The sequence below is a fragment of the Pseudoliparis swirei genome, chromosome 17 (genome assembly GCF_029220125.1).
Source record: "Pseudoliparis swirei isolate HS2019 ecotype Mariana Trench chromosome 17, NWPU_hadal_v1, whole genome shotgun sequence".
Lineage (NCBI taxonomy): Eukaryota > Metazoa > Chordata > Actinopteri > Perciformes > Liparidae > Pseudoliparis > Pseudoliparis swirei.
The window spans coordinates 11,874,518-11,891,837 of record NC_079404.1 but is presented as its reverse complement, the minus strand read 5'-3'; the positions used below and the strand labels follow the sequence as shown (position 1 = coordinate 11,891,837).

General features: G+C 38.5%; 1 protein-coding gene across 1 annotated transcript; it reads left to right on the top strand.

Annotated features, from left to right (window-relative positions):
- Positions 1 to 753: 753 nt before the first annotated feature.
- Positions 754 to 14,598, top strand: hcrtr2 (hypocretin (orexin) receptor 2). The gene is made up of 8 exons (XM_056435954.1): positions 754 to 970; positions 5,276 to 5,454; positions 8,868 to 9,111; positions 10,750 to 10,865; positions 10,955 to 11,166; positions 11,876 to 11,997; positions 12,488 to 12,656; positions 12,776 to 14,598. Exons 1-7 carry the CDS (start codon positions 754 to 756, stop codon positions 12,643 to 12,645), a joined length of 1,248 nt encoding a protein of 415 aa, XP_056291929.1. The 3' UTR covers positions 12,646 to 12,656; positions 12,776 to 14,598.
- The last annotated feature ends 2,722 nt before the right edge of the window (positions 14,599 to 17,320 follow it).

Here is a 17,320-nt window from a genome sequence, read left to right as displayed (position 1 = left end):
ATCCAATTTATTTTTGACAGCTGGGCATCGTGATCATCCACATGTGTGAGATGTCCCCAAGTCGTGCTGCAGAGGTGTGACCTGAATTCAAAATAGAAAAGGCTTCAGCTCATTATCGTGTCAAGTTGACCACCGTGTCAACGATAGCCAATGTGATGATTGCCCTATAATATATTGACAATGACATCTTAACGACATTTTAGCTTGATTTCAATACCAACATTGAAAATCCCCAGAGAGAGCGTTTGATTGACATTGTGTAGGCTACTTTGCAGTAGCAATACACCAGAGGCTATATTCATTTTCAGTGATGTACCCCTGTGCATTTTTGTTTTAAAGAAGTTATACACAGCGCTGTGCCATCACTGTCTGATTTAATATAGAATATATAAAATGCAGTTCATGAACTTACACGTATAAGTGGGGGTACTTGAGAACCACTGCTCTATCGGGTATATTTAAATGTACTTTATCAAATAATACATATCTGCTCAACGATATTCCACTGTTCAGGTTTCGACCCACTCCTCTGAGATGGGGAGGGTCCGTGGAGCGTGTCTCCGGGCTCCCTGTCCGCGGTGATGCTGCGTGACCCTGTGGCCGCGCATGAAACCAGAGGAGATGTCGGCGTCACGATGACGTGGTCCGTGGAGCGCGTTGTTAGTACCGCGCCACAGCGCCGCGTCTTCACCGGCAGTCTGCATCCCGCGGTCAACCAGTGGGGACACATAGGACACGCACACGGCGCGCAAGATGTCTGCGGTAACCGGGAGTTTGGATTGCGAGGACTGTTTATCTTCGGCACATGTGGCCAACAGCACGGAGTTACAACCGCGCTCCGTTGTGGATGATGACGATGAACTTCTGAGATACATCTGGAGAGAGTACTTACACCCCAAGCAGTACGAATGGGTTCTCATCGTAGCTTATATTATAGTCTTCTTCGTCTCACTCATTGGAAACTCGTTGGGTGAGTTGTAGCTTATTTTCTGTCTTTTTAAAAATGTGTTTGTATTTCCATTCATGCGTAATCAATCCATAAGTATAGGCCTACACTTTGGACAACTTTTTGAGACTGTGTAACGCTTCAGGGAGAAGAGTATGGAAGCCCGTTCCTGCGCCGAGAGAAACACATTAGGATCCTGTAACGTCATAATTAGGACTTATCTCATAATAATTATCACTATCTCATTAATTAGACTTAATATCTCATACTAATGAGCTACTATCTCATTATTTTGACTTAGTATCTCTTAATAATGAGATACTATCTCATTATTGTTGACTTACTATCTCCTAATAATGACATACTATCTCATTATTGTTGACTTACTATCTCCTAATAATGACATACTATCTCATTATTTTTTACTTACTATCTCCTAATAATGACATACTATCTCATTATTTGTACTTACTATCTCCTAATAATGAGATACTATCTCATTATTTCGACCTACTACCTCATAATAATTACATACTATCTCATTATTTCGACCTACTATCTCATAATAATGAGATATCTCATTATTACGACAGAGCGGGGCGTAACAGGGGGAAAAGGGGGAATCTGTGAGCAGACGTACAGCGGCCCTGGCTGTATACCCAGTGTTAAAGTGAATATAATATCAGAGGAATAAAAGAACGTGGGGCATCACTTGGTTTCAGTGGAACTCTCAAAAGTAAAACTTTATTTGTCACATGTCAACTTCAGTACCTCTAACTGGTATTTCTCTTTGTTCATCAAACAGTGACAGGATTAACCCTACACAGTACAATTGGCAGTGTCAATTTAACACTTAAAGAGTACATTTTAACACTCAGCGAATATAACATATGGTTCCTTATCTTTTGTGTGTTAAAGTGACACTGATCATAGTGTTAACATTTTAGAGTTAACGCAACTCTAAGAAAAAGGGAAAAAGGGGAAGAAACCTTCAGGAGAGCAACAGAGGAGGATCCCTCTCCATGATGGACAGCAGAATAGATGTCATGCGTACAGAAGGAATCATTACAGAGTTACATAAACACATTAAATGAATATGACAGAGAGTATGAATAGTTCGTATAGTAGGGACGGTTAACGATCAAGAAAATGGGGGGGGGGGTAATAAGATAGTATATCATTATTATGAGATATAGTCCAAATAATGAGATAGCATCTCATCATTATGAGATAGTAAGTCAAAATAATGAGATAGCATCTCATCATTATGAGATAGTAAGTCAAAATAATGAGATAGTATCTCATTGTTATGATATAGTAAGTCATAATTATGAGATACTATCTCATAATAATGAGATGCTATCTAATAGTAAGTCACAATTACGACTTACAGGATCCTCATTTTTTTTCTCACAGTGGCTTCCATAGAGGAGAGCGTGATGCCGCAGTGATTACACATATAAAGTAGTTGTTATGTTGATGTTCACTTGAACATGCTGCTGGAGATGATGAAGGAAGGCACATAAGAGCTCGTCTCTCAGCACAGATCGAAATGCTCAGAATTGGGCGAACATATTTTTAAGACACGGATTGTGCAAATTATATCAAATTTGTTGTCGGACTGAACATACATTGCTTGACAAGGGGGACATTTCACACAGATTGACATCTTAATTCAGAATACTGTCATTTCTGTGTTAATTTGATAGAATGAACTCAGAAAATGTATTAATTAAATGATAATAATTAATGTTGCAGGCCTTAATGATCAAGGGAATATTGATTTCTTTGAGAATCTGAGTGAATTCTAACGAATACTGATACAACTTGATGGCTCACACATATCTGCACAAATCTGTTTTGCACGTTATTGTTTTGAAAATATATTTAGTGTAAAACTCTATTACCAAATATTTGAACTTGTTTTGTTCAGTTTTTCACAGGTTGCACTTATTGTTATTTTCTTGAAAAGATATCCAATACCAAACATATTCATTGCAGCGACAATAAGCTATTTGCTAAAAATCTGCATTGTTTTAACAAAGTGATTACACTTTTTATTTGTTTTTGTTTGATGGAGCAATCTGGTTTAATTAAAAGTGATTGCAATTGTATTTATTCCATTATTTGTAAAAGCACAGGAGTAACAGGAGTCACACAAACTTGTTATTTCAATAACAATTCAGTCCTCAGACCTGTTATTATTCAGCGTTTGGCAGCAGAAAGAGCAGTGGTTGGCAATGTTGTTACAAACGGACCCTCAGATATCGACTTCAGATGCACTTTACTGCTTTTTTTAGCAGTAGTTAGCTTGCTAGACTTGCAGGTTGACGACAGGGGAAACAAATCTCCAAGCAAAACAAGTTGTTGTGCACCCAGAGTGCAAGAAATGCACTTTACAGAAAGGCAAAACGTTTTCTTGTGGAGTTGAAGAAGTCTTGACCTCTTAATGATTTTACAGTGTAAGTAGTTTATACTGCTTGTGTATGATATGGTGCTATTCAATTATTGATATTTCAATTACTATAGTATCAGTATTGACATTATTTGTTTGACACCAAGTCTTACTCTCTGTTGTTCAGTGGACAACTTATTTATCAACTTCTCAGCACGCTATTATAATACAAGAAGAGAATGAATACACCTTATCTCAGCACTGCAATCCTAAAGCTCAAGGACTTTAAAGCTACAATACGCAGCTTATATATTCCTGAGGAGCTCACAACATCTAAACTATAGTGAGCAGAAAGTGTGTAGTGCACAGGCTAACTAGCTGTGGCTAGCGCAGTGTGCCGTGGCTCTCACGGCAGATGTGTCATCTGAGGAAGACATTACGAATGGCTAAATTGCATCTATTCCTGCAGGTTTCTTCCCTTTTTTTCCCCCTGAAGGGTTATTTGGGAGTTTTTCGAGGTCCGATGTGAGGTTTTGGGGCAGGGATGTCTATGTGTACAGATTGTAAAGCACTCCGAGACAAATTTGTAATTTGTGAAATTGGGCTATACAAATAAACTGAATTGAATTGAATTGAATTGAATATACTGCAGTCATCATGTCAAGCTGCGTGCTGCAGCAGCCAAAGCAACTGAAAGACGAATTTAGACAATTAACATTAAAAGTCTTTATGTTTTGCTCTCTGGTTATGGAGTCCATTTAAAATGTTTACTTCTATTTGAAGTATTTGTATTGATTACAGGACTGTCTCAGAAAATTAGAATATTGTGATAAAGTTCTTTATTTTCTGTAATGCAATTAAAAAAACAAAAATGTCATGCATTCTGGATTCATTACAAATCAACTGAAATATTGCAAGCCTTTTATTCTTTTAATATTGCTGATTATGGCTTACAGCTTAAGAAAACTCAAATATCCTATCTAAATATTAGAATATCATGAAAAAGTATACTAGTAGGGTATTAAACAAATCACTTGAATCGTCTAATTAACTCGAAACACCTGGAAACACATTTTCAAATGTTTGATTTTGTTTTGCTGTTATAAATCTTTTTTTTACTTGGTCTGAGGAAATATTCAAATTTTATGAGATAGGATTTTAGAGTTTTCTTAAGCTGTAAGCCATAATCAGCAATATTAAAAGAATAAAAGGCTTGCAATATTTCAGTTGATTTGTAATGAATCCAGAATGCATGACATTTTTGTTTTTTTAATTGCATTACAGAAAATAAAGAACTTTATCACAATATTCTAATTTTCTGAGACAATCCTGTATATGGGTATTTTATATACTGCCTCAACATTATCTAATTTAGATAGATAGATAAATGGATAGATAGATGGATAAATGGATAGATGGATAGATAGATAGACAGATAGACAGATAGATAGATAGATAGATATTTTATTCATCCCCAGGGAGAAATTAGTTTGAAGCAGCAACAAACAAGGTTACAATATATGCAATAGATTCAAATAAAATAGCAAGGCAGGACATATTACATTTAAGAATTTAAATTTGATTTAATTTGACTTCTCTGTTGGTCTGATGATGGATATCAAATGAACAGTTTTGTGTCCGTGACTCTAAAACCCTTATGTATATCTGGACACTGGATGTATTTCCCATGACCTTTGTGATGCAGCTACAAAAGTCTCAGCATTTAATGTCACATTCAAACTTTAACTGTTCATTATCTGTGTGTATGTATATGTGATAGATTAATATTTTGCCAACAGGAACACACATGTAAACAGGACTACCGTGGATTTTTTGCTCAAAGTCTATGATTGGCATTCAAATCAGTGAAGCTTGTGATAAATATTTGTCTTTAAGAAGTTTCTGGGCAGTCTTTGACTATGCATCATTTTCAGTTTGTTTTGCAGTGTGTAAAAACCGCCACATGCGCACCGTGACCAACTACTTCATCGTGAATCTCTCCTTTGCCGATGTCTTGGTCACCATCATTTGCCTGCCTGCCAGTCTTGTGGTCGACATCACGGAGACGTGGTTCTTCGGAAACACTCTTTGCAAAGTTGTGCCTTATCTGCAGGTGAGAGATCGACTTTGACAACTGTCCACAGTCCTCAAACTTGATAGGGGAACTCTTGACCTGATCTAAACACTTCACTGGTGGAACAATGTTTATGAGTATGCGTCATGAAGTGGTTCACGCTTTAGACAATGTTACAAAGTAAACAAACAAATGACCTCTACTTCCATTATTTTATATTTTTCCTTCTCTGTATTTATGAGGGCTTTACAACATATTGTTTCACTGGGTGAGACATTTGATGTCATCACATCGTGATTCAATAAGCCCGGCAAGTTGTTTTGCCTTTTGCATTTCTTTAAATTCCATTGCAGCATCAACCCCAGTGGACTGAAACGTCTGCCAAAAAGAGCTGCAGGCTGCATTCATGATCAAGTGGACCAGCATCCTGCATTATCCATATCCTGCACCGTGTCAACAATATATTCAGCACCATATCCCAGAGTATGGAGTCTTGTACACAACATATTCTGGATGGATGCAGCTGTACACCAAGTGATGATGGTGACTCAACTTATTCCAGAAATACAGACAGAGATTTTTTTTCAAGTTTACCACACATATCCAACCCAGTTGACGGAAACCACATTTATGTTGAATTTCAAAGATTTAAAACGAGAGATATGTTTCATAGATATGTTTCATATCAGCATCGTATTATGCTTGCACAAACACACAATGCCACACGGTCAATGCTGTAAAAGAAAACAACTTGGTTCAGGGTTAGAAAAAAGGGTTTCAAATAATAATGTATATCACGTAACACAATCACAATAACGTAACTTACATAAATAAATTACAACAGCTCAAAGCAGAGTTTCTGATGTAACCCCCAGGTGGCCACCAAGGGGGTGGGAGGGTCCCCCTTACATAGGGATCCAGCTATTCCCTACAAGAGCATCAAACACGTACTCAAACACTCAAACTCACCACACGCACACTATTAAGTCTCCTGGTCACAATTCAGTCACAGCAAACATGCTATAATAAAAACGTTCTTAGCATTTCACAAAGGTAACACACTTTGCTTTCTCTTTGACATATTTCGTACTGAGCTCATATGTTATTGTCGTTATTATTGACTGAATGAACTGTGCTAGAAAAAAAATGTTTTCTTCAAATATATAATTATATAAACTTGATTCCAAAGTGTCAAAGCTGTATCTGGCGGAATATAAATCTTAAATCCACCTCTCCTCTCGGTAACTCGTTATAATAACTGCATGCTATGAAGCATTAGTTAAGTATGAGTAAACACTTTTTTAACATTTATAAAGCATTGTTCCACATTTAATAAATGTTGGATTCACCATTTGTAAATTAAGTATTAAATAAAGCTTCATAGCGTGCAGTTATTATAACGTGTTACCGTTTGTCTCTGTATATTTAGTCTCTCTCTGGTCTTTTGGCTCGGTAACACTTTATGATAACTGCACGCTATGAAGCATTTTATACTTAATTTACACATGGTGAATACATCATGTATTAAGTGTGGACCAATGCTTTATAAATGATGAATTAAGTGTTTACTCATACTTAACTAATGCTTCATAGTGGACAGTTATTATAACGTGTTACCCTCCTCTCTCACTCACATTGTGATGCATATCAGCTAATTCCTATAAAAATGAACTACCACTGCTATTGTTTGGTTTCTATATTGTCCTTTATACAAAAAAAAAGTGTATTCAGCATATTAGGCTCGTCATTCTCAGTCACCATCAATTCCAAGGCTTTAATACCAAGTTCAATGTACATACCTGTTTATCTGCTATTGGACAATTATGTGAGGATTTATCCTTTTCTTCACTCACTTTTAGATTAAATGGAGGAAATGAGGATTTCCTCTATTTCACCGCAGGGGCATCCTGAGGCTAAACATTTCAAAGTAATTGACCCGAGTGTTTCCATCAGGAGATAAACACAGATGTTTATCTTCCATATGAAATTTGAACTGTTCTGAACCAATTTGACTCCTGAAAAAACCCTTTTCGCAAAACACGCTAAAATTGGATGAGAGCATCTCTAAAATAGGATGATTTCATATGTCAACATGCCACTTCCATGTTGGTCCAATTTCATAAATCCAAAATGTAATATCTTGCTTCATCTATACCAACACTGACTTCCCCGCAGTCTCCTTAATAGCAAGGCAGTAGTGGTGTAACGGACCGTCCGTGACCCAAACGGGTCGGCCCTCATGCTTCAGCACGCATGTGAACCGCACACTAATTACACAGTTTAAGGTGAATCATCACAGTGTGAAATAAAGTTTTAGTGACAATCATTTAGTAAAATATGCAATCAGAATGTCAGTATTTATGCTTTTGTTGTTGCATGTGCAATGTTACATTGTAGACAAACAATGTATGTTTAAATTGACCGGGGAAGAGCTGGTAAGGTTGGCAGCACCGGTTGTGGCCAACGAACAAAGGTTGTGTTCAGTTACATTGTGATGTGTTCAGGCTCTGTTTAGTGAAAATGGGTATTGGGCAATCGTAAATAATAAAGTTATCATGGTGTGTTCACATGTAATCTCAAAAAAGGTTGTGTTATAGATATATAGATGTATAGATGAACTATGACCTATTTAGAATACATTAAGCATCTTATAATATACCATTAAAACTACGAATGACAAGATCTATTTGATTCATAAAAATACAATCTTATTTTCTCATTTTCTTTGAAGAAAACACTATAAGTGTCATTAACAAAGTAAAAGGATAACATTTAAAATGTTTGAAGGTACACCGACTAGACCAGCTGCTATAATTAAACAATAAACGGTATCTGTATCTGCCAATGTGGATCATCAATGATCATCAATTAGTGGTTCAATCCTGTCTCGGTAAAGCAAGTGCAACCATTGTATTTGGTGAATATGATTGATTGCTATCAGGACCTGCCTTGGTAATGAACACTTATAAAACCAGTCCTCATGGTGCTACATTCAGCGAGGTGAGTGGTTAACCAATGAATGCCAGATTTAATATGTTGTAATGCAAACATGATAAAGGATGTTTTGTTGTTGAGGCTTTTTCAATTCTGAGTGTGTTTTTGTTGGAACTCTTGCAGACAAAATTTCAATCATTAAAAGTCTGAAAAGTAGACATTTTTATATCTGCTTTAACTTTACCATATACAGCAAACCATACGTAATGTTTTGGTTTCACATCTGAATACCTTGAGTATGCACTGTCTTAGAAAAGGAGCTGAAAGCAAATCTTCAGCAACTACACCAATGTCTACTATTGTACATAACCTTGTCCATAACCTCTTCAAAGTATATTCATTTCAAATACAGGTGCATGTATAATGTGTCACAGTTGCAAACCACTTTCTCTGAAATGAGGAAAATTAATGTGATTGTCTCCATCTAACTGGTGTATCCTTTCTTTGTTTTCCTCCAGACCATCTCTGTTTCCGTATCAGTCCTGACCCTGAGTTGTATTGCCCAAGACCGTTGGTATGCGATCTGTCACCCTCTGATGTTCAAGAGCACAGCCAAGAGGGCCCGCAAGAGTATTGTGGTCATCTGGGTTGTGTCGTGCATCATCATGATCCCTCAGGCTATTGTGATGGAGTGCAGCAGCCTGGTGCCAGAACTAACCAACAAGACCAGCCTGTTCACAGTGTGTGATGAACACTGGCGAGGTTAGTCTAAAGGGGATACTTTCACGTAGATATTTGTTTTTTCAAAGGGATGCAACCTTCAAGAGAGCATTAATTAGCTTGTGCCCTACAACCGGTGTATGTGCCGGTACTCTTTAAAAGGTGGTTCGATACTAAAATGATTAGAGCAGAACCCCGTTAACTGGGTTCATAAGGTCTAATTAAGCAGGATGGATGTTGCTTCAGTTAAGATAAGATAGTCACAGTGCCTCTCTGATTTATGTCCTAAAAAGAGGAAGAGGAGAACCTTGCCAAGAGACAAAACTGTTTCACCCTCTCATCTTAATTTGGTTACAGTAATTGAGGTTGGCTATTGATTTGAAATCTATGAAAATCGTATTGCCTTTTTCATTGACATATGAAAGGGAAGGTAAATATTTAATATAATTAGGAACTAAATATATTATACATTTCAAATTTTAGGCTTCTTTTGGCACCCTAGGCCTGGCAAGATTTGTATTTCTCCATATGCTGAAATGATGTACATGTGACTATAATACAGTAAGAGTGATACCTATACTTCGAAAATGGGAAGGTACAGTATTTTTATCAACTCCAAAACAAAAAACAAAAGAGCAAACGTGTTATGGATTAAACTATCTTTATCTGTTCTAGTGTTAGCTGTCTATATTTACAGCCTACAAGTGTTGGTTTGCCTGCCTGCTCAGGGCTGAATGCCCCTCACGGGACGGGCATTTAGCGAGAGAGAAGACTGCCAGATATTGTAATGATTTCTGAGGCAAATAACTGTTTAAAAACAATAGAATCTTCCTCATCAGGTTCACTAATGCTGATAAATGATCTGAATTATATAGTTGACGTTGAAAAGAATATGCTGATAACACCATTTGATTCTTATCACAGGCTGGCTGATACGTCGCGTTCTTACTATATGTATGAAATTCACACTATTGATCCACAATGTGAGATCAGGCTGCCTTTGTTGGACTGTTGGAGATATTTTGGGTGGAGTTTTCCACAACCTCAACCAGTTATGAAGCGTGGTTCAGATTACCTCAGATGAAAAGTGTTTAAATGTATGACCCTCTGTGTGTGACTGAAGAGGGGATGTCTAATGAGCTAAAACAGATATGATAACTTCACTGAACCATCAATCCACCACTTACAAATCACATGTTTAACATAGAATGTTGTCCACACTTGACTTGAAGTAACACACATTTCTCTCCAGCTGTCACACATATGGCAACGCAGCCAGATGGCTAGACACTGTGACAGGCTTGGTTCAGTTAACGTCCTACACATAATATAACATCATTAAATTGGAGTAAAGTTGGCAACTGGCAGGCAATCAAATCAGGCAGAAGCAGGAAGGTATACTCATCAAACAGACAGCAGCACGTTGACAACAGGTAGTTTTGTAACACATAATAGACCATTTCAGGCAGATAACAATCAAGACAGAGGAGATATGGCTGAAGACACAAATGTATTGTATATTTTGTGTTAAACAAAGGCTGTGAGCTGCCCCAATATACTTGCTGGGACTGATAGCTGATGAGAAGCAGCTCGGGCTAATTTTGTATATGACATAAAGAAAAACAGAAGAAAAACAGAAACAAAACAAACTGATTTCTTTTGTTTCTTTTCTTTCAACAGCTGAGATCTACCCTAAGGTGTACCACACCTGTTTCTTCATTGCCACATACTTTGCACCCTTGTGTCTCATGGTCCTGGCGTACATCCAGATATGTCATAAGCTGTGGTGTCAACAAGTGGGTATTCCAGCGATTCTTATTCTATATATCAGTTCTCATAAAACCAAGTTTTCAACAACTGATGTGAGCACCGATTAAATCAACAGATTCCTGGAAGCACATCAGTGCAAAGGAAATGGAGGCCCATCCAGTGCTCAGCTACAGCTTCAGGGGAGCCTGTGAGGGTCAGAACCAGCACGGTTTGTGCTGAGATCAAACAGGTCCGAGCCCGACGCAAGACGGCTCGCATGCTGATCGTGGTGCTCTTTGTGTTTGCCCTGTGCTACCTGCCCATCAGCGTGCTCAACGTCATGAAAAGGTAAACATATTTTGAGCTCTGCTGCCTCAAGGATCAAAAGCTATTCAAATGAAGACGCTGTGATGGTTCACATTGTGTATTTATTTTTTTACATTAGAAGCTCACCTTAGTAGTTTCCTGTTTAATAATGACTATATTTACCTTCGCATTGAAAATGTGGAAGGTTATGTTTTGATCGCCGTGTATTTATTTATTTATTTGTATGCGTGTTATTCGCAGAACTCAAAAAGTATTGAACCGAATCGCATGAAATTTGGTGGGATGATTGGTTATTATCCGGGGACCAGTTGATTAGATTTTGGGATCGATCGGGTCAAAGGTCAAGGTCAAAGGTCATGAACAGGTCAAAATCTTCTTGAATCGCATGACATTTGGTGGGATGATTGGTTATTATCCGGGGACCATTTGATTAGATGTTGGGATCAATCGGGTCAAATGTCAAGGTCATGGAAAGGTCAAAATCTTTTTTTTACCATAGCACGACACATTTTTGTCCAATTGGCATGCAACTAATGCCAAAATGTTCATAATTCAATGCCCAATCTTGTGATATGCGAAGGTATGCGCTCTACCGAGTGCCCATTCTAGTTAGTACTGAATTGTTGCTTCTTTTTTTTAGCAATGCTGAATTTGAATAATGTGCAATATAGTATCGCATTACACTGATTACAAATGTATCTTGAACTGATACATTGCACTTTACCTGCAGAGTTTTTGGGACCTTCAGGAAAACAGACGACAGAGAAACAGTGTACGCATGGTTCACCTTCTCACATTGGCTCATATATGCCAACAGTGCAGCAAATCCCATCATCTACAATTTCCTCAGCAGTAAGTTTGTAAGCCGCCTCATCACTTAAACCAGTTGTGTGTGCTCATTACCGCCCTCTGGTGGACAGTCTGGCCACAGCAACACAGCTCACAGGCCTAAAATCTACCTCTGGTATCTGTTGTGCATAGTGTGACGACCCGCTCTGCCGCTGGCTGGCTGTTGTCCCTGCTGGTGTTTCAGGTGGGCGTGGCAGAAGGTAATCAGGAGAGTGGAAACACCTGAGCTAATTAGCAGCCCTGGCAATACACAGGCCATGTGTGCCAGTGCAGGCTGTTAAAAGTCCCTCTGGTCTCAGGTGGTGTCTCTCTCCTGACGAGCCTCTGCCACCCCCACCTGCAACACCTGCAGGGACAACAGCAAGTGGCATACAAATACAGTGTTTAGATGTATGGCCGTGATAGTGCCATATGCATCTCAGCTACTATAAAAACCTCTTGCCCCACAACTGAGTGGTTTCTGGGCAAATTGTATCTCTCTGTTTTTCACCAGGGAAATTCCGTGGGGAGTTCAAAGAAGCCTTTTCCTGCCACGGTCCAAATCAAACTGAGAGGACGAGGCCCCGAGTGAGCACAGACAGTCGGAAGTCGTTGTCAACTCAAGTCAACAACGGGGACAATGTGTCGCGGATATCAGATCACGTAGTGTAGTCGTAATCCAGGTAGGGAATTCCGCTTCCACATTGTTGATATTAAAATTTGACAGGGAAAAAGGTGTAATGTTTGGTTTCACAAGGACACCATCTTGTGTTTTATGAAGAACCTCTCCCCTCTTTTACAGGATCCTAAACATAGGACATGGAAATCACTTGTCATTCACTGAAACTGGACGCCATTTGAATGGGAGTATTTCAACTCGTATCGTATGTATTTTAGGTTAAGTGACATTTTGATTGCACATTGACACTTTTATTGTATTGTAAATTTCATATATTGACTGTCTTAGTTGCCAACATCTGTATATTATGCGCATTCATTCATATTTAAATATTTTTTTGGGTGGTATACCATTTTGTTTTTTACAACATGAGAAGAGTGAGTGCGATAGAGAATATATTTTATAATGACCTCTACCTCATTAGCAGATGTCCATCTTCAGTGTTGATGCCCTTTTTGTTCTGTGCACAGAACGTATGGAAATGATGCCCAGTTAAACATCGTAAACATTCATCAGCCTTTTGAAGACCAAAATGATACACATGACAATGGACCTCATTGCGTTCCATTATAGCTGCAAATTTGCCCTCTAATAACGCCATGGCAAAATTATCCATTTGAAAATCTTTTTGCAAATGCATAAAAACGTTTATGTCATTCAGCTCTTGACCGCTCCAGGGCCGAGGACACACTTTGCTGTCGGAAAAACAGTAGCCGGCGTGACAACCAACTCATTTTATATTAATGCCAACATCCTAATTCAGGACAAGTTCTGAAATATGTTTTGTGATAGAAATCAACAATTTTGGACCTCAAACATGAACACTGACAAAAGGTTTGGCTATTAATCAAGCTCTGCATTACAGCTTCGCTGAGGCTTCTAAGTCATCAACAAGTATGTTTCATAAATAATCATCCATAATGTATATAATAAAAAAGTGAGTAAAGGCATATATGAAAAAAAAGTAAAACAGTCGTGTGAGTTCAGAATATTACATCATTTTACTGTAATTCAGCTTTTAAGACCTGGAAACGACAACACTGTATTACCGATTATTTATGATACCCAAAATCTTATATGTATATAATTCTGGTCCTTAATCAACAACCACTGGTTTATTTCTAGGATTTAACTGATCTAGAACAATTGCAACAATGGTGAAGTGAGTGAAATGTTATAACTTACTTAGTTAATTGTAAAAGAAAAAAAGGGTAATTAACTGCAATCAATTCAAAACAATTACTTAGCTAAATACTTTGTGGATACTGTTTGTGGATATATCCGTCTTTCAATCTATCTCATAGATGTAGAGTTACGCCCCCTCACAGAAACGAGACAAAAGGCTTGTATTGTTCTGTGACTGTAATGGTTACAGAAACTGAGCCGACGATAAGTGCAACTCGGGGTCTGTTAGCTGACCCCAGACCTGCCCGTGTTGATACTTTTTCAGACTTCAGCTAATATTTAGTGGTTTAGTTACTCGTTAAAGCCACCTGCTTATTCAGGATGTATCTGAGACCGGTGCCCCTGGTGGTGGCATTGAGAAGACACTGTGGCAATCAGCAATACATTCATTTACTCCTCTTCCTCAGTCTATTGTTGTGCAGACTGGAAGAGTTTACACAACCCTCCAGTCCGGTCTTAAGACATATTGCATCAACATCTCTTCTCAGTTTTGCATACATTTTGTATTGTAAATGTACATTTGTTGTCATGGATTTCAGTATCATTTCACTTCTGTCAATACTTTGTGATTCTTTTCCATTTCTGTTTGAAACCTCCTTGTATCTAAACGTTACTGGATAGTATGTTGGTCTTTGTATCTTTAAAAATGATAACATTGGTGAAAGTAATATATTTGTTGATAAAACTTAATTTATTGCTGCTAATAAATAAACATGATATGACTTTTGTTTTTACAAGCTTTTGAGGGTCAAATGTTATTGAAAAATAAAAATTTCTTTTCTCAAAATTGTGCTTGTCTACAGCAGTTGTGCACTCTGCGTTGTGTTATGATTCAGGCATTAACACCACACGCTAGTCTCAGTGGGAAACTAATAATACATTGTAAATGATATTGACGAAAACAAGAGGAAATAATCATTTGCCTTGCTATTGTGATGCATAACAATAGACAAAGTAAGAGAGAAGAAACTAAATGAATAATGAAGAATCATAGATATAAATGGTAAGATTTTGAAAATAAATAATAATAAGAGAAATAACTGGCAAACTTAGATGTTATGAACATCAGAATATGCACCCTGAGCATTCAGAGATGTTTCTGTTATTTTATCGGACTCCCTGCATCTTCTTTGATCCATATGTCTGCTCAACAAAACTTGAGAAGAGCAAATATGGTTTGAAGAAGAATATTTCATGAGATAACATGTTTTGAATTTTCATAAATAATGACATCTATCAATGAATTACATTACATGTCATTTAGCAGACTCTTATCCAAAGCGACTTACAATAAGTGCATTTCAACCTAGAGTACAAATTAAGAACAACAAGAATACAGGAAGTAACATTTCCTCAACATAGTCGAACTACAAAAGTACCACAATAAGAGCTATTTAAGTGCCACTGAAGTGCAAATCTGTGTTTTAATCCAGATAGTCGGTCTTGTCGGGTTTGATTTTCAGGTGGTGAGCAGACATCCACTGAGAGATGTCGGTCAGACAGGCAGAGAGTCGCGCCGCCACCTGTGTTTCGGTCACATTAATCACATTTATAACTCAAGAATTGTTCTATAAATAATTCTCTTGAAAACCAAAAAGGAGTTCACCATTCTTACATCCATTTCAACATTAGTCCAAAATTGGACTCCAACAGAAATACATCTTCTTTTAATCCCTTTTTTAGCCTTTTGTACAGTAAACTTACAAACATCTCTCAAATCCACATCAACTCTAGTAAGACCGAGTGGTGGACTTCCGCCGTGGTAAACGCACTCCTCCGGTACCAGTGAGCATCCAGGGACTGGACATTGAGATTGTAAAATCTTATAAGTACCTGGGTGTTCACCTGAAACACAAACTGGACTGGGCTGACCACGCACATGCACTCTATCAAAAGGGACCAGACTCTTTCTGCTGAGGAGACTGAGGTCCTCTGGAGTGCAGGGAGCACTGCTGAAGACCTTCTTGGACTCTGTGGTGGCATCAGCCATCTTCTATGGAGTGGTCTTCTGGAGCAGCAGCAGCAGCATGGCAGCGGCTGACAGGAAGAGGCTGAACAAGCTGCTAAAGAAGGCCAGCAGCGTGCTGGGTGTCCTCTGGATACTGTGGAGGTGGTGGGGGACGGGAGGATGATGGCAAAGCTCTCGTCTCTGATGAACCACGCCTCCCACCCCATGCATGACACTCTCAGCTCTGCACAGCTCCTTCAGCCACCGGCTGATTCCTCCCCGGTGTCTGAGGGAGAGGGAGCACAAGTCCTTCCTTCCTGCTGCTGTCAGGCTGCACAACACACTGCAGTAGATCGCTGGCGATCCTGGCAAACTCTGCACCTTACTTTACTCAGCACTTTACTTTATTTTCCCCCTGCATATTTAGTATTACTATTTTGTTTTATATTTATTTTCATTGATGCTCTGATGTGCACCGCTGCTGTGATTTTTGAAATGTCCCCAGTGTGGGACAAATAAAGGAATATCATACACATCATAATGCATGTACGCAGATTAAAACACATACCGAGTATGTTAATAATGCACTATAGACAGTGTCAACACATTTTTCTGCCATCTGCTTCCTAGTGAATGGTGTGCTTCAACTGCATCTTCCTATCAGTTAAATTTGTCCTTAAATCATACATATATATTTCACTGCTATTCTTAAAAGTGACATTATAGTAGACGGCCAGCGTGTTACCAAGTTACAAGTCTTTTATTGTCACAAGTCATTACATCATTACACCCCAGTGTATATGAACTAGTCACAAACATTTGAGAAGGAAATAACAAAAAGAAGGTTTTTCTGGCCGTTATTCAACCGCCAGCTTCCCAGTGATCCGGGAGGCCTCCGTCGGCCCCCGCTCGCCACACGTCTGCTGGCTCTCTTGGCTCGCTGGCTTCTCCAGCATTTCTGTCGATAGTGAACTCATTATTAACACGTGAACATCTGGTACAATAACACATGACTCGTTTTATCCTTTGAGATCTAGAACCCCAAGATGACAAGTGCGAAAAAAGATGATGGTGATCCAGTTTCTAAGTCTGATCTAAATAGTGTTCTCAGCTGAATTAATGACTTCTTTAATTATACGTGTATGTGTGTGTGTGTATATATATATATTCTAACAAGAAGATGTCTCCGGAGAGAGCGAGAGATTTGAGAAAGGAACTTTTGTAAACATCTATCCGAAAGAAACTGCAAACAAAAACTACGCTGTATAGTCTAAATATCTTGAACCTCCTCTGACCTTGCCCCGTATGATCATTACATCGAGGTCACAGAGCTGAGCGTCCAGTTACACTCTGCAATCTTCCAAGTGAAGACAGTGTGCCATGCTAGCAGAGGCAGTGTTTGTTGCATTCGCATGGAATCATCATTTTAAAAGACGAGAGCGCGGCGCTAAAGTTTAGTGAGGTCGGCAGAGAATACGAGCAGAAGAAATAGACGGCGCTGCCTTTTTACTTTTTAAAGTTGCACTAAAAAAAAA

Excerpts from the sequence above, each read along its gene's own strand:
- hcrtr2 (XM_056435954.1), top strand. The coding sequence starts at position 754 with ATGTCTGCGGTAACCGGGAGTTTGGATTGCGAGGACTGTTTATCTTCG. Across the intron at positions 5,455-8,867 it reads AAGTTGTGCCTTATCTGCAG|ACCATCTCTGTTTCCGTATC; the intron begins GTGAGAGATCGA and ends GTTTTCCTCCAG. Across the intron at positions 9,112-10,749 it reads GTGTGATGAACACTGGCGAG|CTGAGATCTACCCTAAGGTG; the intron begins GTTAGTCTAAAG and ends TTCTTTCAACAG.